A 25,404-nucleotide genomic window follows, 5' to 3' on the forward strand; every position below is an offset into this window, starting at 1 on the left:
TCATTTGCTCTAATAAGAATGGGTTAAATATGTTTTTAGTTCCTAAACTATTGGCCATTTCTGGTTTTCGTCCCTTTTCCAAAGTAAGGTACACTTTAGTCCTCATTCTTTAGAAAAACGTTCGTTTTAGTCCTCAAAATTTTGTTTTTAGTCCTCGTTTTAGTCCTCAAAACGTTCGTTTTTTCGACTAAAACGAACGTTTTTTAAAGATTGAGGACTAAAGTGTACCTTACTTTGGAAGAGGGACGAAAACCAGAAATAGCCAATAGTTTAGGGACTAAAAACATATTTAACCCAATAAGAATTAACCGATACATAATTCTCGAACAAGTTAAAAGTTAATGAATGAAAATTAGTACTTGTTTTTTATATTTGATGAGGATATGCAAGAGATACTCAACAATAGCAGACTTGTGTATTCCTTGTAAGTTATAAGTGTCATGAAGAATATTTATAATCAAATTTGATTACTTGAACTTTGTAAAGAAGAACTAAATGTAATTCACTATTAGATGAACTAAAATAAAAAACAAATGTCACATAGATTAGTTTATTACATTTATGCAAGGTTCAATAATCTTTCACATGTTCGCTGAAGTCATTCTTTCAAATAGTAGAATAATTCCTAAACAATTTCCTAACAATCATAGCAAATCTTTTTAAAAACGTTTTAAACTTTATTCAACCTCACGTGTTAGAGCTGTTATTATTTTCAAATACATATATTAAAGTATACGAATCAAATTACTAAATATTGAAATTAGTTTTATCTGTGTAACTGATTTAAAAAACAAGCATGTTTTTAAAAAACATAGTTATCTTTAATTTAGCCTTAGTCAATTTTTTTTAGTTTATATAAAAAATAGATCAAGTTGGGACTCACGGAATTTTCAATTTGGCTTGTTGGAATAGATCAGTCTAGTCTTACCATCTCTCTTTTATATATAAATGTGTATAGAAGTATAATTTTACAGTTAAATTCACTAATATAAAAAAATTGAATATACTTTTTGTTATTAAATTCACTAATATAATCATTTCATCTATTTTGTTATATGTAATCCATCAGAAATTATTTATTTATATTTTAAATTTCAATTGGAAATATTTATTCCTAAACACCCATACAAGAGACGAGTATATATTGTTTTTCATAAACTATCCTATTATTTCTTAATATTTTTACTTTTCACTTATATTTTAATTTTAAAAAAAAATTATTTCTTACTTTTCTCCTCTAAAATGGTTATAAAGAAACTCAGATGTAATAATTAACATAACTTGGATGTCGTAACATTAATTGGTTTTGAATTCTGTGAAATATTAGAAGTTTAACATTCTTTATCAAGATGTAAGTAATGAAAGTAATTCTCATATCAAATAGAGGAATTTTACCACATTCAACAAAATCTTCTTCATACGTAAAGTGAAGGGATCCAAAACCCTTGTCTTTTCATCATGTTTACACAAACCAGTTATATCAACTTTGTGAAACTTTGGTAGTTAAAGTATAATTATAAGAATAAACATGCATTTAAGCCATGAGATTCATTACACTGTTCAATGACAGTGCCATTTACTATGATTTTGCTTTGCTCTCTATAATATTATCATTTACAATTACTCAAACGTCTCAAGCTTACTATGTCTAGTTTCTAAAGAAACACATACCTGGAACACCACTTCACCTACATGTGTAGTATAAAGAGAATATGTTCATATGCTCATTAGTTTTGAACTAGTTCAACCAAAGCATAAGCACTCACAGATTCGGAGCAAGACCATGTATATCATATGCAGTAAGTTGGAACACTGGTGGGTCGATACACAAAGGTCCTGACAGTATAAAAAAAATGAGATTTTATTAAAATTAAAAAAAAATTAAAGTAAAGAAACATTTAAACCAGTTTTTTAAAATTTGAACATTTTTTTCTTTTATATTTTTTTAAAAATATTTTAAAATTTTATAAACTAAGTTTTATTAACATATACAAATTTAATAAATGTTTTGAATTTTATTTGATACTCTATTTTGAAATATATACAATTATAATTTCTTTCTAAATATTTGATATTGAAGAAATGAGTATATTTTTCTTTTGATATTGTATATTTCATCATATATTTTTTTACCGTATTTTTTATTATTTTATAAAAATTAATTAGTTAATATTAAAATAATAAGAAAGTGGGAAGGATATTGGATAAATTAAGAAAGAAAATATACTTCTGATAAATATAAGTATTTGGTTATTGAGGTTAATACCTAGTTAATTTATGATATTTTTAAAGTTATTCTTATAGTTGCTTACATTCTATATTTATGCATATAGTTACTATATGATTTTATGGTGTAAAAATGTAGTGAATACCATAAATGATATATACGCTTAAGTCATTGGGATTTAATTTTATTAGATTTGATATAATGTAATAGTTTTAGTAACATTAATAAAACAATAGAGTGAGAAATAGATATAAAAAATAATTTAATAGTATATGTTAATAGTGCTCGTGGTTGACATTGTAGATGGAGAGGAATAAAATTTGTAATTTGGAGAAAATAATATGTGATCGGATAATTAAAGTATTGTTTTAAATTATGTAGTGGGAATGAGCTTATGGGAATTCCATTTTGAAATGAGTTTAAATAATTTAAAAGATCATATTTTGGATTATGATTCATATTTGATAATATTATATTTAAATGTCTAAATTAATTTTAAGATTTTTTATTTAAAAATGTCAAGTCTTATCATGTTTGATGAAACACATATAATCATTAATTAATATAAATGCAAATAGATATGGTGGAGTATTATATTTGTTGTCAAACAAGACCTGAGTTTTAGGCATGTTGTGTTGTGTGAAGTTAACTGTTATGATATGCTATGACTGTGGAGATTTATTTTATATTTACTATTATTAAAAAAAAATTAATTTTTAAAAAGAGACAAAATAGAATATTTTAGATGGTCTCTAAAGTGTCGATAACTTGTACAAACCCAACTACTTTGATATTCATTTTTGGAACAATCCTCCAAAATTAATTCGGTCAGACCTCGTAATTATGAACCCCAAAAACTCTTTGTCAGAGTATTAAAATCGCACCCAAAACTTCACCTGTCTAATCTCATTAAAACGCACCCAAACTCTGATGCGCTAACGCCAGGTGTCAAGAAAGGAAGTTTCGAAAATCAGTTAGTGGATGACAGGTGTCGACAGGAGAGTGTACGACCGTTTGGACGTGGGGTAAACCAAAATGATTTTCCTGGAAACCCTGCTCACTCTCCTCTGCATGCACCCTCTTTCCAAAATCTGATCTTTCATTTTCTCCTTCTTCTCTCTAGAAAACCCTCCCTTCTCTCTACTGTAACTTACTCTTCTCTACTCCGATCACATTTTAGAAACCGTAGAAGTGTTCCCGTCGTCTTAAGCTTCATTTTGAACCGATCACTTCAACGTTCTGATACTGGTAAGTTTCCTCTTCCTTAACCGTTCGTTCTTGTCAACATGCAAACCAAGTTCTAGTTTCATGAGTCCTTAGTTTAATGATGAATCCTTGCTGGTTTGTTATTTGATTTTGGTTCGTAGAGTTGTTGAACTGTTGGGGGTAGAAGGAAATCTTAGTTCTTTGGCAAACCAACTTCAGTCAGTAGGACGACCGTTTACACTAGAGGTAAGGGAAGCTTATTCAATTTAATTCTTATGTTTTGACTATACTGCATGAATGTTCGTTGAATTGTATGAAGCATGACTATGTGATGATTGATTATTTGATATGTGAAAATAACTAAGTTGATGTATGAGTATGTGAAATGGGATATAGTTGTAAGTATGAAATTATGAAGTATTATGCTGAGGAATGAATTTGAATATATGTGAATACTGAATAATAAATTCCCTATGCTATTGAACGTTCGTCATTGAACGGTCCTTGACCGTTCGGTGTTTCTCATAAACCCTTTTGAGAGTGAATTCTTTCATTTGGAAAGAGTTCTAGTTGAGGACGATCGCCTTCTTGTAGTAGTACTGTGTTTGAGCGTTCGGCCAAACATAGATTCACTTGCGTGTTACGTGAGAAAAATGAAAACCTTGTAAACAGATATTTTGCATGTTTAGTTATTCTTCAACAATGTCCCCAATGTGTTTATCCCTATGATTATAAATTGTTCCTATTATAAATTATTGATAAGTCTCAGCTCTCACTCCCATAATGAGTAACGTTCGGTCTTATACCGAACGCTCATAAACCTTTTTAATTTAGTTATCTTGATGAAACCGCGTTCGTCCAAACTTTGTAGAAATTTCATTACTGTGTTCGGTTATTGACCGACAATTAGTATTGAGATATATATATATATATATATATATATATATATATATATATATATATATATATATATATATATATATGTATATATATGAATTATTCTACATCGATTCTTTAAAGGACGTGGCACGTATACCTACGCTGTCTCCAACCTAGAGTCTTCCATACCTATTGTATTCTTCAAGTGTTGATTTTAGTTCACGAGAGTCAGTTCATTTAATTGATTCAGGGTATAAGTAACGTTCGTTACATATTTTATAGTTGAGCTCGATTTCTTCTTAAACTCTGAAAGTAACCCTTCAATCTTATTTTATTCTGGAAGAGGGCTGAACGTTCGTTATTTGACGTTCTTGGAAAGTGTGATAAAAACGATATTAAAGTGAGAAATGATGAAAGATGAAAAGTATATAAAAGGAATATAAGGTTGTGGATTTTGAACGAGCGTTCCGGGGAGGAATGACTCATGATTGAATATTTGAAAGTGGTAAACTATGACTGTGGCAATGATAAGCTGTCGATTCATCCTGATGTTCCGTGAGTATTCGTCCTCACGTAGAGGGGGTATGTCATGTGTGGGAACGGTAGGAGGTCCTAGTCCTTAGAGGTACTTTGGACAGATAGGACTAACCCCGGGTGGCAGCTGATGAGAATTCCAGTTACTACATCATCCGGGTGCACGAACGTCGTAGCTACACAGATGTCATACAGTCCGGACGGTCGGTCTAGTAGTAGGCCTTGCTTTAAGTGTATTGTTAATTTCATATGTGTGTTGGTGTATGAATTGTATGTTTGCCAATTGAATAAAATTACATAAGCTTACCCTGTGTTTCCTTGTGTTGTCTTGTTGTATGTCCGTCTTGTCGTTGCAATGATCATCCGTGTGGATGTGAACAAATGGAAGCGTGCTACTTGAAGAGGCACTGGAAGAAGAAGCTTTGGAGGATGAGAACCTCGTAAATGTGGAAGTGAAGGCCGAACAGTAGGACGTTCGGTTATAGTTAGTAGTTTAGTATGAAGTGACCGTTCGGTCACTTCCTTTTCCTTTTGTAATTTGACCGATCGGTAATAGGACTTTTGTAAGACGTTCGGTCATATTTTCCCTTTATTTTGTACAGCTTACTTTTGACAAACCTATGTAAGGCCGTTCGGCTAAAATCGTTCGCTTATTTAATATAAAACTGAATTAGATTATCATTAAATGTAATTAATTATATTATATGGTTTTATTGTATTTTTGGGATGTTACAAATTCAAAACCAAAATCTAGATATAGCATATTTTATGTGATTTCTCTTATTACATAAACATAAGATAATTATTATTTATTGTACATTTATATTGTAATAAAAAAGGTGTAACATTATAAAAGATCAGATATTTTAAACACTTAACCCTTGCATATTATAAAAGGTGTACAGTAATTACCTTTTTTTATTGAAAAGTCTATTTTCATATTGTCTATAGAAAATCTTACATTATTATTATTATAATAGATTACCTTTACACAACTAGCATTATATTTTAATGCTTAAAACAATCTCGTATTGAAACTAATATAAATAAATTAAATTAATAAAAAAAATTCAACCCAACAATAAGCTAGAAAGTGATTATACTACATAATAACCTTAAAATAACAAAAGAAAAAAGAAAAAAAAAACTATGCATTAGAGGAAAAATCTAATCACCTAACATATTATAAGAGAAATTATGTTGATTTAATTAATGTTTTGAGTTGAAGGATTGACCTAATTGAATTTTGTTAAAACCAAAACTCACATAACTCTATCATGCTCCTCCTTCAATGTTTCAAACTAAGTATCTTCATTCTCTCTTATTCATCGCTTCTAATTATTCCTTTTAAAAGTTAAACGGTGATGTGTTGAATTTAGTCTTTAGAATTTCGAAGGAGTTGTTATTTGAAAAGTTGCAAACGGTTTTCAGACGGATGCAGTATCCGCATTTCTCGCAAATGACAAGGAATCAGATACAATATTAAGTCACTTCTGTTACCTATATTTACAGCATATGTTATGATGAAAATATAAGATAAACATAGATACATATATTCATTATTACGATAAAAAAGTAAGTGAAGAGATTAAATTTTTATAAAAAAATTAAAGCATAATTTAAAAGAAACAATATGATATTAAACATAAAAATACAAATATATATTTTTGAAGGAGTTCAAACAGAGTTGTATAATTATTGTAAACCTAATAGTATACAAAAAGAGAGTGTTAACAATTATGATGTTAAAAAATTGATGAAAGGGATGAATTGTTAGAAGTTTTTCCACGACTACCAATGAAAGAGAAGAGTAGTTTATACACATTCAGATTGACAACACCCTTAAGTTTTTGGGAGGTTGCAGATTCTCAATTACCTCCTCTTCTTTTTTTGAATCAATAGAGTTCCCAGTCCTCTCCCATACCAATGACAGCCACATAATCCTCAGGATTCTACTTGTCCTGATGAGAAAGGTTGTTGAGCTTTCCTAGCCGTCGAATACCCGACTCCATGCTATGGTCAACATGAAAGACATCCATCATTATTTTAAGATTCTTTAATTTTTCCAAATCTGGTGGCACTCTTTTCACTCTAGTGTCTATAAATTCAAGGCGACACAAATTGGTGAGTAAATGCAAATTTGAGGGCAACTCTTCCAAATGCCACAACCGTTTTCAGCATTTACAAGTGGGAAAATGAACATATCTTTTCCGATAGTTTTTTTATGTCAGTGCAAGAGAGGTCTAACGAACGGAGATGCTCAAGATTGACGACAGAGTCAGGTAACTCTTCAAGGTTAGAACAACCAGAGAGCGATAAGATACGCAAGAACTTGAACTTGGTCAAGAATTCATGCATCGGCATATTGCAAATCCAATGAAACCAAAACTCTGTTTCCTCATCTGATGTTGGCAGAAATGTACGCAACCTTTCCGTTTTGCATAAAGTTCCAAATTCATGAAAGCGTTCATAGTCAGGAAGTTCAAATAAAATATGCCGAGTTACTTTTTGTATATTATTTGTTTGACCGTATTCGCACCTGAAATATACGTCTCCAGCGACGTATTTTGCCAAATCATGAATAATTCTTCAGCATCACTTGATTGTTGAAAGAAAGACCTTGATAGTATATCACTAAAGTATTGGCAAGTTTCATCCGGAGTCTTACTATGCTCTAGGAAGTTTTCAGTCATCCACAACTTAGTCAAATCTTCCTTCTTAAACTCAAAATCCTTGAGGAACAAGGCACAATAAGCAAAGCAGGTCTTCAAATGGGGAGGAAGGTGGATATAGCTCAATGCTAAAGCGGGAACAATATTACAACGATCTTTTGGAAGTTCCCATATCTCATTTTGAAACAGTGTCCCATTCTGAAACAGATGATTTGTTGTATAATAAACTTCCTAGTGTTTTCAAGGCAAGAGATAGTCCTTTACATTTTTCAACAATCTTCTTGTCAATCTCTCTGCACTCTGGATTTGGTTGAGTACCATCACGAAATGCATATTTAGCAAACAACTCCCAACTATCATCTTCCTGCAATTGCTCTAGAGAGTGTCCAGTAGAAGCAACTTTCTTCCTGCAATTGCTCTAGAAAGTGTACTTCTGACAACATGGGAGAAGCAACTTCCTTATTACGTGTAGTAACAACAATCCTACTCCCTTCCGCACCGAAAAGAAGGGGTTTCCGCACTTTTAGGTTGACAAGTACTTTGAGGGCTACATGCATACTAACAATGCAAATTCAAGTTTACTATATTAGTATTAGTATCAGTTATGAATACGATACAAATACCTCACTTCTGAAATATCAATACATCATAAACTAAGAATCTATGAATATAGAATATAACCAGCTTTCACAGCTACATATTATAGACATAACAGCTGTAACCAACTTCTCTTTAATTCATTCCCATATCTGCTATTTTTTAATTGAATACTTATATTAAGAGCAATAACAGAATAATGAGAATTGAAAATCCCTACCTATATACAGACACACACAAATGTATATAGTGCCTTTTATTGCATCACATCCGCAGACACAGAATTCTAAAACCAGGTCACTTGTGGTGAGACTGATTCTAGATATTTATTGTGATCCAGAAATTGGGATAATAAAAGAAATAATTTTTCCAAGAAGATTGGCTAAAAATTTATTGTAAAAACAGTAGCTTTGCTCAGCAGATAATGGAATACTGCAATCCTTTTTTAGGTTGTGTACTTTTATCATTACACCAAAACGGGGGAGCCGAATGAGATGAAAATCTCAAGTAAGGTTCGGGCAGAGGTTCTTTGAACCAAATGACAGCCATAACAGAGGTCAGCTCAATATGAAGGAAATTATGTGAAAACTCTGTTAGTCTATTACACTACTTGCAAAGGATGCTATGGAAGAAACCATCTTACTTAACATCGTCAAACAATTATGGTCGAAGCAAACTGAGCAAATCCAAAATCTACAAAAAACCCAAGCAGATTCGACAAATTACAGTTTATAGAAGTGACACTTTATGCAACACAGTTCCAATTAGTAGGCATGAAACTAAAAGAACCAAACAAAAAGCTACCATAAAACATTTTCCAAGAGAAGTAGAGAGAATCTAGAAGTAGAAGAAACAGCCTCACAATTTCATACTTCTTAACATGAACAATTCATGACCATAAACGACGAAATGTGAGCATCAGCGAGAGAAAGTACCATTCGTGGTAACATTTCAGGCACATGACATGGTTGCAGTCGGGTAACACAATCTTACTGTTCATCTCCATGCATATTCCACATTCCTCTTCCCTTTCAATGTCTATATCCGAAGGCTGTCTGTGCTCATCTTCGTCTCTTTTCCGATACCTCTCCAAGCATACAGCCTTCTGTTTTTTATCCTCTGTATCAGTTACACCTTTTTGCAGTTGCAACAATGAGGGATATATGACCGCTGATCAATGCAGAAATTCAGTACATAGGCAATTCAAATAGACTAAATGCAGATGAACTTGCTAGTTATTACATAGAAAGGTATAAATATACCATAGAATTCTCTAATACTTGCTTTCCTTTCATGGGTAGACATGGTAGTTGTCCCATCTACATAAACCTGAAGCGAGAGGAAAATTTGTCAGTTGTCACCTTGACAAAATTTCTGAGTTTAATACGAACATCCAAAACCCAAAACGCCTTGGACCATACCTTGTATATTAGGATTCTTAACAATCCTAGGGCCCCGGCAAGATTGCAATCTGTCCATTGTACCAAAAAGAGAAATAGGTGTGCTGCCATACTGTATGACATTCTCATTTGAAGGCATGCACCGTCATATTCCCTTGGAAAATCTGATGCCCTGCACACCCAATTGCGTATAAAGTGATCAATATAAGCAAGAAGAATGGCTGGCGACATGGGAAAAAATGCAACGTTCCATTGGACACCATTCAGAGCTCAAGTATGTTATCTGTAGCCTGTCTAGACAAGTTTCTCTAAAGGCTCATCATAAACTCAGCAAACTTCAAAATACTGAATCATAAAACGAAAAAAAACACACACAAGCAACTAGGCAGCATGGCACTGTCGCAGAAAAAGATAATGCACTGCATATCAGATGTCAGGAAGAAATAAATCGTGAAAAAAAATAATCGTGCATTATTTAATTGTCAACCAAATCACTCGAGAGACCATCCAACCCCTGCCAAAGGGTCAAAATGCCATACATATGACAGGAGAAAAATATTGTCACTATAGACACAAACAAAACAAATAAACAAAACAGTGAAAGCAATAACAAATTCTCTTCTCGTAACCACACAAATCCAGCATGACGAAAGCGCAGATTGTCAAACTTTTGGGCACAATATACAGGACGAAACAGTAAAATACAGTCATTTAGAAAATTAAAAACCAGAAGTTACTCGTAAATATAATGTCACTAACAAGCAAACAAGCCAGATGAAGAACTCCACCAAAGGTTTCCCTGTTTGTTAGGTCCGGGTTCCTGAAGTACTAAAATTTCCACAAGTGCAGATAACGGAAATTGAAAATTACATGAACGATGTATTTGCAGCAAAATTAAATGCTCAATATTTTTATCAACGAAAATTGACGGTTGACTGAGAAGGAAAGCAAAAATCAGAGGATAAACCCCAGAGAATCATTTCCTATACCAAAATAAACTTCACTCGTGATCATGATCCAATTATGAAATAAAATAAAAAAACACCATTTTGCAGAAAAGATAAATGAAGGGTGTCTGAGTCTACCATATTAAAAAAAATGCAAACTTGATCAGAACAACGTGTTTTTCTTAAAGGGGTGCGAAAAATTGAAATGAAAGGATGAATGAAAGGAAAAAAGAAAAAAGAAAAAAGAAAAACTGACAGGGTATTGGCATGGTGAATATCAGCTTCAAGCAGTTTCAGAGAGTCCTTGAAAGACCATCCCATGGAAGCTATGTACATAACTCTCTCACAATTCCGAACAAGATTCTAAACCCAACTCCTAAACCAAAACCCACTACAATTTTTTTCCCCGTCAAATTTTCTCTCAATCTTCTGTGAACCATATCCGTATTTGTACTCTCATCACTCTCATCAGGTGATCCAGTAACATCCTCAAGAGTTTCTCTTGATACCTTCAAATCATCAAATTCAACGGAAACACAAACCCAGGCTTTGACATCAAATTCAGCCTCATCCACCCTTGGATCATTGTATATATGTTGGGCAAGAGTGGTCTTACCCACCCCTCCCATTCCCACTATAGAAAGTATAGACGGGTTATTGGGAACGTCAGATTTGAGCCAATTAAAGATAGATTCTTTGTTAGCATCTCTGCCATAGATAACACTTTCGTTTGGCAAGTATGTTGACGGCAATTTACGGCCGAATAGTGATCCGACCCCAACATCATCAACCTTTTTCAAACCAAGATCATGGCTTTGTGTTGCTAGATCTTCTAGGTTCTCAATGAGGTTTTCCATCCTTGATTCAATTTCATTTTTAAAGAAACTGACGAAAGAAGATGTGAAGGAATGTGCATGATCTATTTCCTCCAAGAGATCCTCTGTATCAAGCATGACACCTTTGGCTGCGAGAAGCCAATCTCTCACACGTAGATCTGTGAACGGTTTCTGTTCTGCATCATGAGAAACAACTTCAACGGCCAGGAGCTTCACCTTCAAGTTGCTTATCTGTTTCTTTTTAGGGGAAAAGAACAACACGAAGATGGTGCAGGAAAGGGGTTTAGGGGAAAATGATTCCGGTGAAGTTTTAGGGAGCGAGGAAATGAAGGCAGAGAGCGAGAAAATAGGGTTTGAGGAAATGAAGGCAGAGAGCGAGAAAATAGGGTTTGAGGAAATGAAGGCTGAGAGCAAGAAAACAGGGTTTAAGAAAAATTAGAGAATAAGGGAAATGATTAAAGCAGAAGAAACGAAGGCGCGGGGCGGATAAATATTTAGGGATTACTTAGAAAGATTTAAGGGCGGTTTTGTTAACCGCCGAAACGTTTTCGGGGTTTACAAAACAGCAGGAAACTAACCCTATTTTTTATTTATTTTTTATTGATTAAAATATATATGCTACTTAAGTGGAAAAATAAAAATCTATAAATTCAACCCTTTAAAGAAATACTGAAGTGTAACCTTCCTTTTGTCTTTACACACATATTTTCAATTATTAAATGTAAACAATGATCTGATACATTAATTAATAATTTATTTTTAAATAAATTAACACAAAGCATTAATGTAACATTGAGATGCTCAATTGGGTTATTAGTCCTAGACTGTAAAATACAAAAAGGTGTTTTAATTACAGTGAGTTTGATTGGTAGAACAGATTCATTGTCATTTTATCAATAAATGCCAAATTGATGGTTAGATTCAACAGCCCAAGCAAATATGACACTTTTTTTAAGGTCTGCAGAATTCATACATGCAGACAGAAAAAATGTTATTATTATGTTAGGGACTGTTTGGACAGAAACTGAGTCATGGTTTTTGGATACAAATGGCAGCCATGCAATGTTCACATTCAAATTTACCACTGTCCATTACAATCTTCTGAGGTACAACAGCTGTAAATAACTTAAATTTAAAGGAAATTATATTAAAATCTATACCACTGTTATTTCTTTGTTGTAAATTTTCATTAAAAACTTGCTTTTTACTTTTCATTAAATTTTCTGTTAGTACTCTATACTTTAATTAAAACAGCTAAATTAAAACGTAATTTTTCGTTTCTTTAGCTTTTATTTGCTATGCTCTGAGGTTGCAAGTTTTTTGGTTTTTTTTTTCTGAGTAAGTATGGCAGAGAGATGATATTCAGAAATTATATTTTCTATTATTCCATGTTCTAAACCATTTCAACAAATGCATGGAAGTATATGTTATCTCAATGTATCAAAAGTAAAGAAATGTTGCTGCTAATCTAATAAAAGATTTCATCTTTCACAGCAAAATCATATAATCAGGTTAGCATCTCAAAAATACTTCAACATATAAATGCTGTTCAGATCTATCTGTTTTATTTATTATATTAGGTAAAAGAAATTGGAAAAAAAGGTTTTGTGTTTGTTAATGATATTTACTTAAACTAAGATACATAAACTGTTTTATAATGTTTTAAAAGGAAAATATATTGTAAAGTCCAAAGAATGAATTTTTTTGGTAAAGCTAGATATGATTTTCTTAAGCTTTATGTTTTGGTGAGAAGAATATGTAGATTGTTATCTCTGATGCAATCAATTAGAACTCACTCATTTAATACAATAATCGTTTAGTGCACTAATAATTAATAAAAAGTAAATTTAGATAAAGTTAAGCTAAACAAAGTCAACTTTCAACAAATCTTTCTAAGAATTCCCCTTAACACTTATTTAAATTTGCATAAATAGTTTGAAACATAAAAAAAAGGGTTTTAAAAACACATTAGACAATATAAAAAGATTTAAACAAATATACAATTTAAAAGGATAATAATAAAAATACTAATAAAAGATAAAATATTTACTTTCTTCACCAAAGTTCCAACATGAAAGTGTCTCAACTAAGTTTCTTGAGAAAGATGAGAAATTTTCTGAAAATGAAAAGCCAATGAAACATCTGACAGAAAGAAGGAGAATTCGACTGGTCAAACTTTCGGTCAAAGTTTTTTTTTTTCGTTTCCATGCGTCCTGCCTTGGAATCCTGTCACTACCTCAGATGCTTCCATTAAATTTTTACCTCGTTATATGAAAACCAATGCATGTCTTTGATCTGACATAGGAGGACAAATGCTGCTGCTTTAATATATTTGCTGTTTCCACACATGAGTTCTGCCATTGCAGAAAGCCAAGAAAAGCATCACCTTAAAAAAAAAGTATTACTCAGTTATTTCCATGCACGAGCTACTGAATATCTGATTTGGCATTTTTGTGTAAAATGATAAAACTTCTTACCTTTGCCATATTGTAATGTCTTTGCTATAAAAGATAAAATGGTTGATTTGATTAACAGCGTCATCCCTTGATTTATACTTGTTTGCAAAATCACATGGAATAATAGGACATATTAATCATAATGAAAAGGAAAATTGTGCTTGTTTAACTTTATCACGATAAGCAACAAATTACTAATATTATTAACTTAGGAACATGATATACATATCTTGAATCTAGCTAGTTTATGTATATTGCAGTTGATGAGTGATTTTTCCACCAACATATATCACCATGGTTGGTCCTTCATATTGCACTGCATAATGATGGTGCTGCATGCATGCCTTTTGTTTGTATTTTATATACCATTTATTTCGTACTAATAATGTTATGGATATGATTTAGTTTCATCCAAGTAAGAAAATTTTGTAAGTGGAATAATTGAAGTTTAATCTGATATACAGAAATGTATCAAATGTATTGAAGGGAATCCCAACAAGGGTTTTTGAAAATGAAAGGAAGAAACATTCACAAAAACTAAAGGCATCATAAATAAATTCACTCTGCAAGTCTAAGATGGAAGAACAAACCTCTGGAATTGAACTTCAACAAAATGTTTATCAGCAAGATATGTTTTGTTGAAAGAAAATATGAATAACGATGAAAATTCTAAGTGTTTTGATTGTGGTAGCTAAATGATCCATGTATTTATAGCCACAGAACACTTTTGAAAACCAGAGAAATAATTGCATTAAACCAAGAAATAATAGTACTGAATTTGAATCTGAACATTGCATGGCTGCCATTTGTATTCACTCACTATAGAAAAGGACAATATTTTTTAATTATTTCCAGAAGACAGTGTCTGAGATAAAATTATGCTTTTCTTGTGTGTCAATTTTCTCAATAAAACATAAAACGTTACAAACAAATAATAAATCACATCTATAATATTATTATTATTAATTTAATCAAATAAAAACTATTACACGTCATGCTGCAAACAAATAAAAACCGAATACACTGAAATTGTTAGATACATATAAATACATTGTAGCCATTGAGATCTTTGAATGAACATCTAAACCACATGATTGTGGAAGCTGAAGCCACCATGTTGCATCAGATTTCAGATTCAAACTTGAAGGAGAGTGTGCTCTTAGATGATGTTTCAATAAAATTGCTGTCAGAATTTACATTCTAACTCACCTTGTTAATTGCATTGTAATATTAGTTCATTAAAGGACATTCATACATTAATCCATTTGAGAGTGTAATATATCATTATTTCAAGTTTTGTTATTCTGGAAACCTATTCTATTCATGCCTACATCTATTATGTTTATTCATGTACTATGTTATGTTGTTTACAATAATTTGAATCCATCTGACTAATGGGTTTTGCTTCTATTTTTGTAAAATATACTATAAAAGGATGAACTTTTAACCATTACATTAGTAATAATAGATTTTCATATAGGATTTTCAAAATTACAAATACAATTCATTAGTCAGGTAAATGGATCCAATTAATTATTGAATAAATTCAATTAATAAGAAGTTCTAACCAATATATCTAACAAAATCCATAATAATATAAAAAAGCATTAAATTGATTATCAAATTTCATTAATACAAGTAGCTGTAAAGAATAGGTTGCAAGAACAACAAAACATAAAATATTAACAAATTACACTCTCAAATTAATTAACACATGTAACTTAATGTACTAACTACACAGAAAAACTTAATCAATTCACAATATTAAGCAATGTTAAAAAATAATTTTGGTGAATCATATGATGATAATGCAATATCTCCTCCACAATATTGCATCTCTTCTTATCTATTTGCACAATAACATGTACTATTTATAAGTACATGAAATTAGCTAAATTTTTTTAATTATGAATAAATAAGATAATGCCAAATTTGATATACATCAAATACATTTGGAATTTTCTTATATGATATTATGCTGTTAATAAAATATACATTTGATCTTTCACAGAAAAAACATTACATATTATACAAAATCTCATTACCTTAATTATATTAGCATCCAAGTCACTGCAACAGATAATGAAATGTTTATTTTATAACGGTTAAGTTTTAATTCATTGAATAATTTATTAATATTATTATGACAAATACACTTTTATCCTTTTAAGTGATATTTGTTTAATGACATTGTTTAATATTTCTTACAAAAGTAATGCTTTTATATATTTTCTTACTTAGATTATTGCATTAAACTTGGATGCTAACATGATGAGTTTTTCTACATTATGTATTGTCTTTACTGTGAAAGATCGAATATTAACTTTATTAACAGCATAGTTCTTTGATTTTAGATATTATATAAATTTTGATATATAATAGTGAAGATTGATAATGTTCTTAATCATTTTAATACTTTTTTTTATATTTCATTCATTTAAGGTATCAGTTGAAATATTTTAATTTATGAATTCTCGTATATTTATCAGATATATTAAAATTTAATTATATTAAACATGTGACTAATGGCTTGTACTCAGTTTTATAAAATATAGGTTTAATAGGTTCGGAGGTCTTTATATTTGTGGGTTCGTTTCAATTGGGTCCTCCAATTTTGAAAGTGATCAATTTGGTCCCTAATTTAACAAAATTGAGTCAATAATACCCTTTCCGTTAAATATAATGGACGACGTTAACTTTTTAAACATGTGGCATGTTGAGGCATCCTTTTATTTGCAGGTGGCACAGTTTTATTTGAAGGATGCTTCAACATACCACATGTTTAAAAAGTTAATGACGTCCATTGTATTTAACGGAAAGGGTATTATTGACTCAATTTTGTTAAATTAGGGACCAAATTGATCACTTTCAAAATTGGAGGACCCAATTGAAACGAACCCACAAATATAGGGACTTCCGAACCTATTAAACCTAAAATATATTATGAAATGATGAAACTTTAACATTTATATTAGTTATAATAGATTTTCATCCTTTCACAATAGATTTCAAATACTGCATAGACAATCCATTAGGTATATATTTTGATTCAATTAATTATCAATCCTTAAATTTGATTACTAATAAATTTAGAATGTAAACATAGTTAATAGATTTGAATAACAAGGGAAAATGTTAAAAATAATTTTGATAAACAAAATACTAATAGTACCTAATATATGCATCTCCATTCCTTTCCTCCACAATGATGTTCCATTCATTATCTGTCTGCAAAATAGCATGGTTTAAAGGATGAGATAACAGTAAATAAATATGATTTGTAAATAAATATCATATAATTTAAAGTGAGTTTCAAAATGATACGATAAATTAAGGACAGTAAATAAATATGATTTGTAAATAATATTGTTGGATCTCTTTACCTGTTTGCAAAATCACATTTGTAAATAATATTGTTGGATTTCTTTACCTGTTTGCAAAATCAGGTGGTTTAGAAGATCCAATAATAAGAAATATAATTTGTGAATAAGATCTTTCTGCCACAGTTTCTGGTTGTATAAACTAATATAATGTCTAAAAAAATTTAAGCATTAAATTTATGAGATACATGGACTATTTTACTTTCTTTCATGATATGAATAAATGAAGTGATTTGTTAATGTAACTAAATATATATATATCGAAAGAAATTGTTAAAAATAAAAATAATGCTTACCACTAAATGAAAAAAAAGGAAAATCTTGAGTGGTTGTATATGTAAAATTATATTCAAAACATAGAAATACATAAACCAGATCCTGATAATTTAAAGCATGTTTTTCAAACAAGTAAACTATTATTATGACATAATATATTAATATAAATTAAGGTTTCATGTATTTATAAATTTAAAAATATGACGATCTACTCTATCAAAACTTTCTGTATTAGAAAGCAGAAACAAGAATATGGATAAGTAGAAAGGAAAAGAAAAGGAAGACGAAAGAAAAAATATGAGAAGAATAAAGAAAGGATGAAAAGGAAGCGGCGAGAAAGAAAGGAAAGATGAGAGGGAGCTGTGTGAGTTTCTAGGGTTTTAGGCGGAGTTTATATAGAGAATAGGAGACCCACTGTCTATTCAATGTGTGGTTGTAAAAACTCTATCATTATTTAATTATTTTTATTAAATAAAACCAGTAATTTAATTTCTTAAAACATGAAAATAGACATAAAATCATAATATTGTAGAATATGCATCATAATATATTATCAACTTGGTGAAATTGGTATAAATTAAATAAAATTTTACTTAATGAAAAAAAGTATCGATTTAGTCAAATAAATGTTTCTCTAGGCTTGTAAAATTCCATCTTGTTACTGATTTTTTTTCTCAGGGTCACCACAGTTCTTCAATATAACGGTGAATCTTCTTAACACCAACATATGTACAAATAGCTAGTCCAAAATAAAATTATTTACAAAGAAAAGAAAAGTGAGGATTTAAACATGTAATAAACTAAATAAGAACTGATTTTGTATTTAAAATGTAGCTTAAATAATGGTAATTTAGAAGGATATTGGATAAATAAGAAAAAAATATAATTATCATAAATTTAATAGTTAGTATTAAATATAATAACAAATAAATATTTTGTATTTGATAATAAAATTATCATAATTATAAGTATTTGATTATTAAGGTTAATATTTAGTTAATATAGAGATAACAAATAAACAATCTAATAATATAAAGATAATATTAGATTCTTTCAATTGAAGAAGAGGATTAAAATATACATATACCTTTCCATCTTCATACCCATAATAATACTCATCTTCTTTTGCATCCCCCTCTCTATCTTTCTTTCTATCTGCATCCCTCTCTCTCCCTTCCCCCTCCCTCCCTCCCTCCCTCCCTATATCTATATCTATATCTATATATATATTTTGTTTTTTTCTAATTATTTGGTTTATAATGAAATTTATTCTCATATTCAAGATATTTTTCCTCTTATCACAACTTTTGTCAATTATATTTAAGTTATATATGTCAATTAAATATTTTTTATATCTTACATTTAAATATTTAGACTCTTTTTTAATTTTTTTATGTATTGTCTATATGTTTCACATGAGAATGTTTAGCTCTCAATTTAATTTTTCAATAACATAAATTTTTCATTTAAAAAAATTATTTTCTTTATTTTTTTAGTTGATATTTGAAACATTTTCTTAGATTTCTAAAGTATTTTTCCTTTTATCATACTTCTAATTATATATTTTTTTCTTTTGTGTGATTTGATTTAATGGTCTATCAAACTCTTTCTAAGAGGCATTCATAATTTTTTTAATATTTTATTTTTTATTTGTTGTTATAATGTATAATACTATTTTGATATTGCTTATATAATAATTTTTATATTTTAACTCATTAATTTTATCATTGTAATTGTATAAATAAACTTAATTTAATATATTCATTTATTGTGATTGTAATGAATCTTTTGTATTTCTATTCAACACATATTGAAGTTCAAAATGTTAGATTTAAATTATTATCGATTTATTTTTTGTTTTTTGTTTAATAATTTTGATCGAGTGGTATATTATAACTTTTATTATAGTATAAAAAATATATTTTATGAAAATTAAAAAAAATTAAAGTAAAGAAAAATTTAACACATTTTTTTTAATTTGAATATTTTTTGTAAAGAATTTCTAAATTTCATCAACTAAGTTTCATTAACATTTACAAAAATGTTTTGAATTTTATTTGATACTTTAATTTGAAATATATAAAATTATAATTTCTTTCTCAATATTTAATATTGAATAAATGAATATATTTTTTTTATATTGAATATTTGATCATATTATTTTTTTTACCGTATTTTTTACCATTTCATAAAAAATAATTAACTAATATTGAAATAATGAGAAAGTGGGAAGAATATTGAATAATTAAATTAAGAAAGAAAATATAAATTTTATAAATATAAGTATTTGATTATCGAGGTTAATAGCTAATCAATTGAGATATTTTTAAAGTTATTATTGTAGTTGTTTACATTCTATATTTATTCGTATAGTTACTTGTGATTTTATGGTGTAAAAATTGAGTGAATACCAAATGATATATATGCTTAAGGCTATTGGGATTTAATTTTATTAGATATGATATCATGTTATATTTTAAGTAAAATTATTATGACATGAAAATAAAACAATAGAGTGAGAAATATATATAAAAAAGAATTTAATAGTATATGTTAATAGTGCTTGTGCTTGACGTCGTAGATGGAGAGGAATAAAATTCGTAATTTGGAGAAAATATAATTATGTGACGGGACAATTGAAGTATTGTTTTAAACTATGTAGTGGGAATGAGCTTATAGGAATTCCATTTTATATGAGTTAAAATAATTTTAAAGAACATATTTTAGATTATGATTCATATTTGATAATATTATATTTAGATGTTTAGATTAACTTAAGATTTTTTATTTAAAAATGTTTAGTTTTATCGTGTTTGATGAAACAAATATAATCGTTAATTATTATAAATGCAAATAGAAATAGTGGAGTGTTATTTATTAAACAAGACCTGAGTCTTATGCATGTTGTGTTGTGTGAAGTCAATTGTTATAATATGCTATGATTACGGAGATTTATTTTATATTTACTATTATTAAAATTGTTATGTAGTAAGGATATTTATGTAATAACATAAATGTTATGTAGTAAGGATATTTATGTAATAACATAAATATCTTAACAGTTAAAATATCAGTCAAAGCCACTAACCACACTTTTAGGTAAGGTGGTTATTTTTATTCTTTATAAATACAGTGACAGGACCCAAGTCCAGGTACGTTCTCTATATGCTCTAGAGATCCTGAATAATACTTCAGAGCAGTATCCAATTACCTTCTTCTGAGCTTCAGCTCCATAACTCATATCTGACTTGAGCGTCGGAGTATTTTTGCAGGTACCTCCCCCTCCTTTGGTGAATACGAAGGACAACAGTTGAAGAAATGCAAGCATCCCAGACTATCTAAATAGGGCTGATTCTAGGGTTTTTTGGGCAGAAGGGATTCTAGGGAGACCCATTCTCCACGTCTTCCGCAAGACTCGCTCCACCCACGCGTCATTCAGTTTGGCCTCCACGTCGTCCGCAAAAATCGCGCCATCCACGTCTCGTTCGGTTCCGCAACAATCGCGTCATCCACGTCTTGCGCACGTCCAGCCTCACGTACGTCAATGACGTTCGTCCTGAAACGTCCCAAATACAGCCTCGCGTACGTCAATGACGCTCGTCCTGAAACGTCCGAAATTCAGCCCCTCGTACGACATCAACGTTCGGCCATTGCATTCCTCTGACGTTCGGCCTAGAGCGTTCGTCATTTGGTTCAGCGAGCGTTCGCAAAGCGCTAGTCAATTCGTGTGTACGAGCGTCCACACTGCACGACCGCTCGTCAATTCTCGTGTACGAGCGTTCCAACCCCACTCAACAATCCTTGTTAACGAGCGTTCAAATACCGCTCGACAAGCCATGTGACAAGCATTCACGTGTCGAGCGTCCAAACCGTTCTCACGCCAACGACGTTCGTTCTATTAGAGCCAATCGTTCGGCCATTAGATTGTCGAGCGTTCATCTCTTGGCTCATCATCGACCTCACGTGCTACTCAACCGCTCGACAATCAGCATGTGTACGAGCGTTTAAACAGTAGACCGCTCGACCTCGCCTTCTGTATCCGAACGCTCGACACTCAATGTGGACGAGCGTTCAAACAGAAGCCGCTCGTCCTCGTCTTTGTAACCGAACGCTCGACACTCAATATGGACGAGCGTTCAAACAGCAGCCGCTCGTCCTCGTCTTTGTAACCGAACGCTCGACACTCAATGTGGACGAGCGTTCAAACAGCAGCCGCTCGTCCTCGTCTTTGTAACCGAACGCTCGACGCTCAATGTGGACGACCGTTCAAACATCAGCCGCTCGTCCTCGTCTTTGTATCCGAACGCTCGACACTCAATGTGGACGAGCGTTCAATAAGCAGACCGTTCGTCATCACCCTTCGAACTTAAACGCTCGATAGTGCCTGTGGACGAGCGTTCAAGCAGACAACCGTTCGTCCTGAAGCGCCGCAAGTTCAGACTCGCGTACGTCAAGGACGTTCGTCCTGAGACGTCCCGCAATCAGCCTTGCGTTCGGCCTTTCGGTTTTGAGGACGTTTGATCCCTACCGCTCGACCATTCGTCAATACGAGCGCTCCCGCATTCGGCCTCAATGTTCGACAGTCCATTACAAACGAGCGTTCAAGAAGCGCCCGCCAAAGCCTGCGTACGAGCGTCCTTGCTGCTTGCCGTTCGCCCTCATCATTTGGATCCGAACGTTCGACAGTCCAGTACAAACGAGCGTTCAAGAAGCGCTCGCCAAAGCCTGTGTTCGAGCGTCCTTGTTGTTTGCCGTTCGCCCTCACCATTTGGATCCGAACGTTCGACAAGCCATGTGACGAGCGTTCGTCCTCGCACTCAGACTTTAACGCTCGACAACGTTCGGATCCCAAGCGTTCGTCCACTCGAATGCACAACGTTCGCTCAATAACGTTCGTCGGATAATGGAGTGTCGGCCACCCGCTCAATATCGTTCGTCCACTCGAATCCGCCAGCGTTCGCTCATTCTACTACAACTGATGTTCGCACATTGGTCCTCAATGACGTTCGGCCATCCATGGGCTCAACCATTCGGCCATTCGCTCATCATTGTGAACGAGCGTCCAAACACTTGGCCTCACACTCGGCCTCTCGACATCTACAGCTCGACCATCTATGGCACGTCCTATTAACGTTCGGCCACCAGGTTTGCAACTTGATCAAAACCCATATGCTTACAGCTTAATATTATTTCTTACAGTGCAGATAAACATATCTTGTACATAAAAGCGGACACTTGAAAGCCGATCATCCTGAAGCAATCCCACTGGCCGATGTTCACCCTTGAACACCCAGTCTGATCGCCACTGGCCGATGTTCACCCTTGAACACCCAGTCCGATCGGGATACACTCCCACTGGCCGATGTTCACCCTTGAACACCCAGTCTGATCGGGATACACTCCCACTGGCCGATGTTCAGCCGATGTTCACCCTTGAACACCTAGTCTGATCGGGATACACTCCCACTGGCCGATGTTCACCCTTGAACACCCAGTCTGATCAGGATACACTCCCACTGGCCGATGTTCACCCTTGAACACCCAGTCTGATCGGGATACACTCCCACTGGCCGATGTTCACCCTTGAACACCCAGTCTGATCAGGATACACTCCCACTGTCGCACAAAGCATTATCAATACACTCGACATTCACACTCAGTCAGTCGTTCGGCCTCAACGCTCAACATTCAATTGTCAAAGAGCGTCCTCATGATCGGCCTCGCATGCCACTCGGCCTCTACCGCTCGGTCATACGTATCCTCACGTTCGGCCTCACTTGTTCCAGCTTTTTTTGGCTTCGCCTCCTTTTGGTCCATCAAAATTCAACCACTCGGTCACGTTCAATCCACACATGAGCAATGACCAGGAACACGCTCTCTAATTACAGCAAAGACAGCCTCCCTCAAACTCATAAGTCCTATAGTTACCACGTCAACGGTTAACTCGGACTTGGGGGCCATGTTATGTAGTAAGGATATTTATGTAATAACATAAATGTTATGTAGTAAGGATATTTATGTAATAACATAAATATCTTAACAGTTAAAATATCAGTCAAAGCCACTAACCACACTTTTAGGTAAGGTGGTTATTTTTATTCTTTATAAATACAGTGACAGGACCCAAGTCCAGGTACGTTCTCTTTATGCTCTAGAGATCCTGAATAATACTTCAGAGCAGTATCCAATTACCTTCTTCTGAGCTTCAGCTCCATAACTCATATCTGACTTGAGCGTCGGAGTATTTTTGCAGGTACCTCCCCCTCCTTTGGTGAATACGAAGGACAACAGTTGAAGAAATGCAAGCATCCCAGACATCCAGGAGCAACAGAGACACACAGGAAAATGTACACCGAAACAAAAATGATTTTAATTTTTAAAGGAGACAAAATAGAATATTTAGATAGTCTCTAAAGTGTCTATATCTTGTACAAACACAAATACCTTGTCCTGGTAAGAGCTACTGAAAGGATGACTAATACATTTTAATTAATATTAATAAACTAAATGTAGTTGCAATATTACGAGTCAATCAACATGTGAGTATGTAGGTTATTTTTTTGACAATCCTCCTAAATTTATTCAAAAATAAAATCTAGATGTTACCATAGACACGAGTCTAACCGATCGGTAATAGGAATTTCATGCTATTACGAGCAAACAAGGTTAACCAGTCGGTAGTCAGCAATAGAGAGGAAAGGACTATGATGAACCAAGCGAAGACGTTCAAGTAAAAGTTATATGGTCACTCGATTCTGACAACCGTTAAGTACCATTAAATATGCAATTAATGACGTAAAGCCTATCGTTGAACGATTAAGGTTTGCAATAATGATCATTAAGAGGAAAATTAATTAATTAGATTCCTTTAAATTGTTGGAACAATCGGTATCGTTATAGACTCGCGTAGCGGAATAGAATATAGATAGCGGAAAGCGTGTAACGATCACAACACAAGTTAAAATTTTCATCGAACAGTTGATGTGCTAAGAGTTTAAAGAGTGTAGAGTTCAAGAAAATCAACACAGAAAATTTATCCTGGTTCGAATCAAAAGATTCTACGTCCAGTCGTTAATCACTATGAATAGTGATTAACCTTTTTTTTCACTAAAATATGGTTTGCAGATTACAATCAGATAATCAAATTAAACAAAGAATAGAAAACACCTTCCTTCGACAAACGAACGGAAGAACCTGCTCAGCCAACTTGAAGAGAACCGCTCCGATCTTTAACACACAAAACGCGAGCTTCTCCTATTCACAAGACCAGACAAGAACACTCTATCACTTTGAGAACTTTCTCAGACAAACTGTATTCTCAAAATGACATAGATCCTTTTCACTCACAGAGAGCTTCCCTTAGGCACAAAGCTCTAATACTCTCAATTGAAAAGTTCTTTCTAAGAGTTGTGAAGACCTCTATTTATAAGCCTAGTTTCGTACAGGGTCAAAAACTGAAAAGACATCTCCCAACTGCCACTGATAATCGATTATCATAAGTGATAATCGATTATTTGTGTCCGTTATGGGGTTTTCAAAAAACATATAATCGATTATCCTAGCAATAATCGATTATTCCAGAGACTTGGACAAAATTAAAGGAAACAGTGATAATCGATTATTCTGTGTAATAATCGATTATTTGCGCAAGCAACTCTCTTCTAAACTGGCTCGTGATAATCGATTATTCCTCTTGATAATCGATTATTTGTGCAATGACTCACTAAATACGAAAACTTCTAAGAGTTTTTACATCATTATATTTTATCCTATACATTTGTTTCTACAAAATGCGTTTAACAAAAGATGCATTTAGAGTCTTCAATTCTTCAGCTTTTATAATCATCAAAATTTCACAGTAGCTTCAAGATAGCAATGCTCCTCATTGGTAACATAAATTCTATAAATAAAGGTTTATTATGGAGGTAAAGGGACTTTTTTCCAACTCTAAATCATTACTAATAGACTTCCAGAGATAAATTATGACTTGAGTG

At 32.3% G+C, this 25,404-nt stretch overlaps 1 protein-coding gene, 1 long non-coding RNA gene and 1 pseudogene across 7 annotated transcripts; all 3 read right to left on the reverse strand.

Moving 5' to 3' along the window:
- Positions 1-6,603: 6,603 nt before the first annotated feature.
- LOC128196529 (putative disease resistance protein RGA4) lies at positions 6,604-7,347 on the reverse strand (annotated as a pseudogene).
- Positions 7,348-7,568: 221 nt separating this feature from the next.
- Positions 7,569-11,886, reverse strand: LOC108326138 (E3 ubiquitin-protein ligase AIRP2). Of its 4 annotated transcripts, XM_052877830.1 has the most exons (6): positions 10,719-11,879; positions 9,537-9,687; positions 9,378-9,444; positions 9,051-9,285; positions 8,759-8,808; positions 7,953-8,076 (listed from the first exon to the last, which is right to left on the reverse strand). In XM_052877830.1, coding segments are annotated over exons 1-5 (534 nt in total). In that variant the 5' UTR covers positions 10,799-11,879; the 3' UTR covers positions 7,953-8,076; positions 8,759-8,807. The 4 variants fall into 4 exon arrangements, with proteins under 4 accessions (XP_017414920.1, XP_017414921.1, XP_052733790.1 ...); XM_017559431.2 differs by lacking the exon at positions 8,759-8,808 and having other exon boundaries at positions 7,569-8,076; positions 10,719-11,886; XM_017559432.2 differs by lacking the exons at positions 8,759-8,808; positions 10,719-11,879 and adding an exon at positions 10,275-10,699 and having other exon boundaries at positions 7,569-8,076.
- Positions 11,887-13,331: 1,445 nt separating this feature from the next.
- LOC128196805 (uncharacterized) lies at positions 13,332-17,738 on the reverse strand. 3 transcript variants are annotated; one of them, XR_008249188.1, is made up of 4 exons: positions 17,138-17,738; positions 14,345-16,982; positions 13,776-13,852; positions 13,332-13,684 (listed from the first exon to the last, which is right to left on the reverse strand). It is a non-coding gene; the product is annotated as an uncharacterized LOC128196805 (long non-coding RNA). The 3 variants fall into 3 exon arrangements; XR_008249189.1 differs by lacking the exon at positions 13,776-13,852; XR_008249187.1 differs by having other exon boundaries at positions 13,332-13,852.
- Between the last annotated feature and the right edge of the window lie 7,666 nt (positions 17,739-25,404).

The sequence above is a fragment of the Vigna angularis genome, chromosome 5, assembly GCF_016808095.1.
Source record: "Vigna angularis cultivar LongXiaoDou No.4 chromosome 5, ASM1680809v1, whole genome shotgun sequence".
NCBI classification, from domain to species: Eukaryota; Viridiplantae; Streptophyta; class Magnoliopsida; order Fabales; family Fabaceae; genus Vigna; species Vigna angularis.